The 10,174-nt window shown below is 31.6% G+C and overlaps 1 protein-coding gene across 1 annotated transcript; it reads right to left on the minus strand.

The window, feature by feature from the left end:
- Positions 1 to 6,389: 6,389 nt before the first annotated feature.
- On the minus strand, positions 6,390 to 8,228 carry LOC131876464 (uncharacterized). The gene has a single exon (XM_059221874.1). The coding sequence runs from the start codon at positions 8,036 to 8,038 to the stop codon at positions 6,470 to 6,472; it is 1,569 nt and encodes a 522-aa protein (XP_059077857.1). The 5' UTR covers positions 8,039 to 8,228; the 3' UTR covers positions 6,390 to 6,469.
- Between the last annotated feature and the right edge of the window lie 1,946 nt (positions 8,229 to 10,174).

The raw sequence follows: 10,174 nt of genomic DNA on the forward strand, positions 1-10,174 counted from the left end.
GGGAGGTAGAAAGGGAGAGAGGGAGAGAGGGAGAGGGGGGAGAGTAGGGGGGGAGGGAAAGAGGAGGGGTCTTAAGGGGTCACGGGATACCATATGACCTCTTAGGAAACAATACGACCTCTAATGACACCTAAGGGTTCATATGGTGGGCTAATAAAATGATATATTAAATTTAACGTTATGAATAGAACATCATACAACAAGACTCCAAGTGAACAAACAACAAGCCTTCACTAAAAAGAAAGTGTAAGAACTTGACCTAACCCTAAGAGTACTGCCTAAGTTCTAAAACATATGATGCTATTAAATTTGCAAGGTTATAAGAATGATCTCGATTGTGACTATAGGAATTACACACTTGATTTATTTCATGGGTGTACTGTTCCAAGCTATTTGACAAGTGATGATCATCATATACTACCACTGCCATGCATACAACAAACTTTAATTTCTTTAGGTGACAGGCATTATGTAACAACATGGGAACTCTCACATACCCACCACTATCATTCTACAGGGCATCGTCTGTGTTACTCTCCCTCTTTCTCTTCCTCTATTGTTTCCTTCTAAAAAACATATTGTAGGTACTCTAACTCATCATGTTGCTTTGTTGACACTATTTTCCACATCTGCTCTGTTCATTAAAAACACATTCGAGAAGAATATTGCTACAAGTTTCCTTGTTTGTCATGGTAATACACCCGTGGTTCAATTTCAAACCCTATTCCTCCTATTCAATATACACACATAAATCCGTCATTCATCGAGACTCCAAGCGAACAAACAACGAGGCTTCCCTAAAAAGAAAGTGTAAGAGCTTGACCTAACCCTAAGAGTACTACCTAAGTTATAAACATATGATGCTATTAAATTTGCAAGGTTATAAGATTGTTCTTGATTGTGACTATAGGAATTACACACTTGATTTCTTTCATGGGTATGTACCGTTCCAAGCTCTTTGACAAGTGATGATCATCATATACTACCACTACCATGCATACAAAAAACTTTAATTTCTTTAGGTGATAGGCGTTGTGTAACAACATGGGAACTCTCGCATACCCACCACTATCATTCTACATGACATCATCTATTTTACTCTCCATCTTCCTCTTCCTACTCGTTGTTTCCTTCTGAAAAACATATTACAGGTACTCTAACTCATCATGTTGCTTTGTTGACACTATTTTCCACATCTGCTCTGCTCATTAAAAACACATTCGAGAAGAATATTGCTATAGGTTTCCTTGTTTGTCATGGTAATACACACGTGGTTCAATTTCAAACCCTATTCCTCCTATTCAATATACACACACAAATCCATCAGTCAATTTTTTTAGGAGAGGATACATGATTAAAATCAAAGAGGAAGTTGCAGACAAGAAATAAATTCACTTACTTCTATAGAAGTGCAGACACAGTTGCAGTGGGGTATGGAGGGAGGGAGGGAGAGAAGAAGAGAAAGAGGGATGGGATATGGAGAGAGAGAGAGAGAGAGAGAGAGAGAGAGAGAGAGAGAGAGAGAGAGAGAGACCTTGTATGTGTTTGAGAGGGGGAGACAATACACTTACATACATGTATATATATGTTTAATATATTATATATATACATATATTATATGTATAAAAACATATTATATATACAATATCATATTATGCACATATTATAGATTACATTTATTATATGTATATACACATATTATATATAGAATATCATATTATACAATAACGTGTACGCGTTGTTTATAGGGAAACAAGCGCGTACGCATGCTTACACTATAAGTACCCTGTACACACTTTTTAAACCATAAGTACCTCGTATGCGCTTTTGACTGTTTAGGCTTGGAAATAGGCCTGGATGACAAAGCTGCAGTTTGGAAGTTTGATTTCCCTTCATTTCTCTCATTTTTGATGTATTTTATTTTATCAACTTGGTTTATCGACTTTGTCATCATCAGGTTTACACTTCATAAAGTGGGTATTTCTAAAATTGCCACCATATTTTCACCCATCTTCTGAGCTTTCTAACCATATAATTTTTTTTCAATTTGAACAATAATAACATATTATTATTGAATTTCTTTTACCAGTGTCGCCATAGTTCTCACAGACATAGGTGCACCATTTTTTGAATAAATTTTGATATACTTATCCAAATTTAAAAAACTTTATATATTATTGTAGTGCACTTGATTCTTTACAATTAAAAAAAAAAATTGTATTTTCGATTTGTTTAGTGCAACTTATGCTTCGCACATGAACAGGTACCTAATTTTCAGGATGTGCTCAATTGGAAAATCATTAAAAAAAAATACACAACAAAAGTTTACAAAAAAATACACATCTTCTAGTGCTAACTCTTAACTATCTTTCTACCAAAGGATTTGTCAAAATACTAAATCTAACTATGACTTTTTTGATGCGCACATCAGACACTATGTTATGTTTTTTAGAAAAATCAGGGTCAGTTTTTCGTGCGTGAACGATTTGACCGCTTTAATCTTATCCAATTTTGAAAATTTTTAGTATTTTGGAAACTAGATTCAAAGTACTACAATATTTGTTCTTTGATTATCTTAATATCTTGAGTGGATGACTTTCAAATTTTTCCTCCAAGTTCAGGTTCACCTGAACTCAGAAAAAAAAAAAGTGTCCACTTATACCCCCCCTTTTTTACCACCATCTTTGTGCACTTACTCAGAAGTCATCAATAAAAGTGAGTACATACTTGGCCCCCAAAAAAGGAGTGGGAAATGACATGAGATCATTGTGAATCAACTCCAAGGGTGCCAAAGCACGAGTGGCTCTTCCCTTCGGAAAGGGATCTCTGTGATGCTTGCCAAGCACACAACTATGACAAACACCATCAGTGCAGGAAATCTGTGGGATCCCAAGAACAAGTGCCTGTGTACTCATCTGTTGAAGATATCTGTAATTGACATGGCCCAAGCGCTCATGCCAAAGCTTACTCACTAAATTCGCATGTGCTATAAGAGACAAACCTGCACCTGCAGAGGGCTCAAATCCATCAAATATGTACAGATGAGATGCAATATCAACACTCCTAGTAGTCACATGCTATCAGAGCTTCAGATCTGCAGCTATTTGTTCTTCTTTTGAGAATTTTTGCATTGGAAGCAAATCTAGGGTTTCAGAAAGTTTTTCTTTCGTACTTAGGGATAGGTCTTTTTCTAAGCACTTTGGGCCTAAATGGACCTCACTATTATGCTCAGAAGGCCCGAAAACTGCTATAGTCATATAAAACTTGCCTAGTTTTGACTACTAAGCATCTAGGGGTAATTTTTCTTCAGTACCAGACCGTACGACTCTAAACGTAGTTCGAGAAACAAATTCAAAAAAATATTTTTTGCCTTTTTATGACATGCAGGCTGATTTTTTATTTAAAAAAAAAACCAACAAATTTATTTTAAAAAATCAAAAAAGGTGAAAAGAAAACAAGAACAGATAGCTACAGATCTGAAGCTTTGATACCATGTGAGAGTTGAGAAACACAACACCACAGTAGCCTTAAGATCTTCTGCAAGCTGAATAATTTGTTACAAGGAGAAGCAAGGAAGCAAAATAACTAAAAGCAAAACACAGAAAAAAATATGCTCAAAAGATGAGAGCTCAATATTCACAAAAATGTGTAATGTGATAATGATACAGGGAAAATAAAATTAACCTCTAATAGGTCAAGAAACCCCAAAAGGGAAAACCTAGGCTATAATAATTATGCACCTAATGTTAGCTTAAGTGTAAAAAGAGATAATAGGGAACTTAAAGAATCAAAAAAATATTGTTTAATTAATCAAGTAAAAACTCGATTACTCTAACAAAGAATAGGGCAAAACAATAAAGGAGGTGGTAAAAATGTGGCTCAAGTTTGTAAATTTTGACCACACCAAGAAAAAGAGTGAGATTCGAAACAAAAAAAGGCACCCTAGCTAGGGAATGAAAGGAAAAATGATAGAACTTCAAACTAATAGTAAAAGTCATGGAAAATGAAACTTACCAGGGAAAAAAACTAGGAAACCCTGCAATTTCAGAGGAGAAGAGAGTCCCACGAATTTGCCTTCAAGGAAAATGGTAGATCAACAAGAGATAATGTGGGATGAAGAGATTAAAAATGAATTAAAAGAATCCTAAAACAAATCTATAAAGGAGACATTTACTTCAACAAGGAGTGCAATTAAGAGGTGCAAAGCAAGTTCATAAACCTGATTTGCACTTGAAAAGGCAAGCTAAGGTGCATTTCGGGTTTACAAAACAGATTTTTTACCTAAGTGTGCAAAGGGAAGAACACAAAGGGAAAGGTGTAAATCAGGTCTATGAACCCGATTTGCAACTAAATACCAAAATGGTGTAAATCAGGTTGATAGACCTGATAGACACCTAAAACTAAAAAGGGAAGGAATTTATAAGAATTTCAAAATGACAATCACGCATGAGATACAAAAACATCTTGAAAAACGTGCATAAAGCATTTAAACTTCAAATGAGCCAAAAATTTGTATAGGGTTACCCCAATTTTTCCTAGGTTCAAATTAGAGATAACATGTTAGAAAATTAGTGACCTAGAGTGTTTGAACTTCCATATTTTCTTTCATTGTTGAAGGGATAATCACATGATGAATAAATGGTTGACCAAAAGATCTCATTAGTCAATTTGAACATATCATTAAGGAAAAACTCATAATAGAGTCTTCTTAATAAATATATAATACCTCATTGCTATTACAAGGATCCTCATTAAACACCATCCACCATTTATCCTAAATTTGTTTCTTGTTCTAGTGATGGTTGCACCAATGTGTTGGGAATATTTTTCAATTAGTTTTAAGGGGTGTTGGTTTTTTATTTAAAAAGAGGGAACATAGATCATTTTTGTCATTTTTTGTCGAGTCATTAATGATGGACATTTGTGGCATTAGGGTTTCTATGAATAGTTAAAGCTTAGGTTTATCATTTTATATTTGTCTCAAGTTTTCTTATATTTCTAACTTAGGTTGTGTAGGAAGTATGAGAGAGTTTAATGGATATTAGTCTTTTTTATTAACTTGTTCTAACTCAATTTATTTTTCTATAGAACTAGGTAGAGGATGTTTTTTATAAACTAAAAAATTAAATTTCAATAAAAATAATTCAAATAAATTACCATTTAACTCTAAATATAACTCTTATTCTAATAATATTAAATTTTATGGAAATATTCATAATGAGCAACCACTAGCTTTCACTAGCAAGAAATTGATATGGAAGAATTCAGCTAAACTTACCTATATAAAGAAGATGATGAACCATAAATATCTTCCTTAGAACAACAAAATTAGGTCATTAAGATGTTGGGTATAACCATAAGATTGCATATAAAAAAAAGGAAAAGAGAATGTAAAGTAGGCTCAATGTTTTTCCTTTTCAGTTTTGACACCAATTTCATTTAAAGAGGTTTATCAAAATGGATCCCAAAATTAAAAAACTAATTTGACAAAAGTGAATGTAAGTCAACATTATTTATATAAACATTAAAAATAACATTCATATAGAAAAATGAAATAATTTTTAAAGTAAAAATTATTTTTAAACTAATTAAATAAAATTTTGGAGGATTGTTGTTTTTAAAATTATTTTTAATTGTTTAAGTGATACAAGTATATTAATAAATATCAATTTTATTATATTTTTATTTAACCAAGTACATAATTATTTACTATCTTATTTACCAATTACATAATAAGATAATTTTTTCAATAACAACAAATTAAAAAAAAATTATTATACAATCGTAAATTATTAAAGAATCTTTCCTTTTGGATTAGATCATGTAGATTTTTTGTTGCCAATCCAAAATAAAGCATATTGATCATTATAGACTATGCAAACTTCATGAATTTGATGATTATTTTAGTTTTTTGATTCTACAATAAATTTAATAACATATCTATTTTTTCAAAAAAATATGTAAAAGATGTAGGAGATGTTTTTCTCTAAAAAACTTATACAGCTTTAATTAAAAAATTAATTGAAAATTGAATATATCTCTTTGCATCATTTAGATAAATTATTTTTAAAATATTTGTTGAAATTTAATTTTTAATTGTATATATGTGTGTGTATATATAGCGAAATGACAATTTTCACAAAATACAAAAACATCAATAATGATTATTAACAAGACAAACCAGACCATGCAAAATATTATATATATAAACTTCTCAAATAAAATATTTATTATGTAAAATGACAATTCCCACAAATACAAAAACATCAATTATCATTATTATCATTATTAGCAAGTCAAACCAGACCATGCAAAATACTTTATATATATATATATAAAAGCAAGGCAAACTATAATTGACAATTCTCACAAAATACAAGCCAGACCATGCAAAATTATATATATAAAAGCAAGGCAAACTAGACCATGCGAAATCCAATTGAAAATGATTCCTGCAAAAAAAACAGATTCATTCTGCACTCATCTTCAAAGGTAAACAATTTGGAACTGAAATCTTGTCCTGATCACAAGAATTTGCAGAGGAGTTGAAAAAATGCCAACCATAAAACTCGAAAGCATGGGAGCAATCATCTGGAGGGCCACATCCCTGTCCATTAACAGGCACTTCAAACACAATCCCATCGCGTTGCAGCACCTGAAAAATGTAAGTCATCTGAGGAACCATGGAGGCTGTCGTCTTAAAACTTATACCCAAAATAATCATCTTATTCAATCCAGAAAAACCCCAATTTGAAGAAATAAGATCGTTGTGCACAAACACTGGAACCGCAGGCATGTAAAAAAGTGTTGGCTTGTGCACAAATCTCCGCCCTTTTTCATTATTAGTGATCCAATCGCATCCAAACCCCTGCATAACTTTGATCTCTGTATGGCTTGCCTCGGGCTCGAAAGCAGTCAATTCCCCCACCCAATCAAAATCCCGCTGCAGCAAAATCACAAGTGAGAATTGCAGCCTGGAACGTTCCGACTTCTCGATTTTGCCCACCCCGTATAAAACTAACCGCAACTTAAAATTTTCCGAATTTCCCGTCAATTGTTGCTGTGTAAGCTTCAGCCGTTCAAAATGTTGAACGAATTCGGGGCATTTTATTGTTTCTGTGAATTTCTTGTAAAACGACGAGGCCTCCAGCCGAATTATGGAGGCCTCGATGGCTTCGCGGATTTTGATCTCGTCAGCCGTGGGGTCTGTCAGATCTAGGGCCTGCGATGAACAGGGTTTTCTGTTAATATTAGGGGGAGGAGGGGGAGGAGTCGAATTTAGGACCTTCCACGGGTGAGGGTGAATTGATGTAATTTTGAATGGATTAACAAAGACGTCAAAGAAATGCAACGACAGATTGTAGAACACTTGGCGAAGAGCAATTTGATGAGGGTCTATGGTGGCGCCATCAATATGAAAGCTCCACCACTGTGGGTGACTCAGGTTCAAATCCTCCCCCGTTCTCATTAATATTGGGAATTCTTTAATTATTTGTGGCTTTTTTTTCATGATTGTTGAAGCATATTTGATTTCCCCAAAGTTTTCTGGCAAAGATTTGACCCATTGTTTAAGTGGCCTGCCTAAAATAACAATCTTGTTCAATTCCTGTGGCATAAAATTGGCCTCCAGAATGTTATTCCAGAGATAAAATTTGCAGCCATTTATGAAGAACAGAGTGGGTCTTTCCACTTTGTTTACTGTGGTGTTTGAATGGCATTGGCATTGGAAATGGTTTATGACTTCAAGTTCAGATGCAGAGAGATTTTGATCGTAGATTGTTATGTCTTGTACCAGGTGTAATTCGTTTTTTAGGACAAGGGCAAGAGCGAATTGCAAGCAGGATTCCTCGCTGCTTTCCATGCTTCCAATCTCATAGATCACCATTTCTATTCCGCCGTTTTCCTGCATGCTTTTCAACCTTTGAATTTGGGCCTTGAATTCATTTTTCTCAAGTTGTTCCGCCATTTTTGTGTAGAATGATGTTTGCTTTAATAGATTTAGGGAAAAGTTTATTTTGTTAACCAGTGTGCTCTCCATGACTGGACTGGCTGTCAAGAAACCTGATTGATTGTGATTTTTTTGAAGAAAGTATGTTTAAGAATTGTATGGATTATGCTTCACAGATTTCTAGCCGTTGTATGAAATGAGAATTGTATGGCTTCTGCTTCACAGATTTCTAGCCGTTGTATGAAATGAGAATTGTATGGCTTCTGCTTCACAGATTTCTAGCCGTTGTATGAAATGAAAGGGCTCGTGGATAGCGTTGCATCCTATGATAAGGGCAATAGCCTTTTTGAGTTATCTTTTCTCTCTTAAACTTAATCTAGACCAATTAGATTTTGTAGTTGGATCCTATGAAAACGGCAATACCCATTTTTTTGTATTTCAAGATTAATGAGTGGTTTCATATAGTGCAACATTAATATTGTGTTGCATGATTGATGCAGAAGTGAAAGATTAATATTAAGGTAGAGAACAAATGTTTGGATGTAGGAGGTGTAATAAATATGGTATGCATAAAAATGTGTGAGATAATATTGAATATGTAGGAATGTGGAGAGATGGAGATTTGTGGAGGAGTAGTAAATGAGTCCAAAATTAAACAAGTGTCACACAGTGGCTAGTACTTGCCTTGCCTTGGTTTTAGTATAGTTTTAATAATAATTATGATTTAATTTTAATAATAATTATATTTTAAAAATTATAATAATTAAGATAAAAAATTAAACATAATTATTTCATAATAATTAAAATTTTATTAGAAAAAATAATATAAATTAAAGAAATCTTAATAAATTTTTAATTTTACAAAATAAAGTTAAATAATTGAAATAGTTTTAGATTTAAATCTACTTTAAAAACTAAAATATAATAAACAAAAATGTGTAAACAAAACTATATAAAAAATTAAATATTAAGAAAATTTAAAATTAATAATAAATAACAATAGTCTTGATAGATAATAATTTTATTAAGTCAAATTAATTAAATAAAAATAGTAATAGTTATGAATAGAACAACTAGAATAGGAAAAAACTAAATCCCTTGATGAGTTAATAGAATTTTCAATGGATGGAATGTCCTTAAATGTGATTGGAAAAACATTTCAATCAGAAGACCTGGATGAGTGGAATGAAGATGTTGAGGAATGTTACTTTGAAGATGACTAAATTAAAAAAAAAAAAAAATTACTTTTTATTGTTTACATATCAATTGTTTGAATTAATGTGGTTTCTTATATATATAAAAGAAGATGAACTAATTTGCATTCCAAAATAAAAATAATAATAATAAGGTTGCTTGTATATTTAAATTTTATTCTTTAATTTAAAACTATGATTGATACTTGTTTTAAAATGAATATTTTATTTTATTTGTATTTTTTAATTGGTTCGAATATATATATATAAAATATTGCTTGTATATTTAACTTTTACTCTTTAATTATGATTGATACTTGTTTCAAAATGAATATTTTATTTTGTTTGTATTAGATAATCATTATAAATTAATTAATTATTCAAAAATCAAATAATGAATATTTTGTGTCAAAATGAATATTTTATGAATTTACATATATTTTTTCTATATAGTTATAGTTGCCACTAGAACTAATTATTTTGGATTTCCTAAAAATCCGCTTATAACAGCTTCAAATCACTTTTTTTAATAACTAGTTAAGTAGAAAAACAAAAAACTCATTACAATAGTACTAATCAGATATTAGTATTGTCGTGGGCATGCAAATTTCACCATCACATTATTATAATTTAATTGTTATAGAAAATTAAGATTATAGTTCACTATTAAGATTATAATAATCTTTATTATAATTATTTAGTTAAAATTATCAAATGAGAATAAATTTAAAAAAATAATTAATTAAAACTAAAGTTATAATATAATTGATTGTAATGTTGTTGTTTTGATTATATTCACGCACTCTCATCATAATGTTTAAGAGTTTTTATTTTTATTTTTATTTTTATTATAAATGGAGAGTCCAAAAAAGGGGTTTATACAGATTAGTTCAGGGGAGGCAGGGCCTCAACTGTTAAACAATGAAACCAAAAAGATCTAGACGAGTGTCATATACAATGGGCTAAACAAAAAAAACTCCAAGATAAAGTTGTGTTCGTTGCCATAAGGTACTAGAGGAGGATTTTATCCTGG

The sequence above is a fragment of the Cryptomeria japonica genome, chromosome 6 (genome assembly GCF_030272615.1).
Source record: "Cryptomeria japonica chromosome 6, Sugi_1.0, whole genome shotgun sequence".
NCBI classification, from domain to species: Eukaryota; Viridiplantae; Streptophyta; class Pinopsida; order Cupressales; family Cupressaceae; genus Cryptomeria; species Cryptomeria japonica.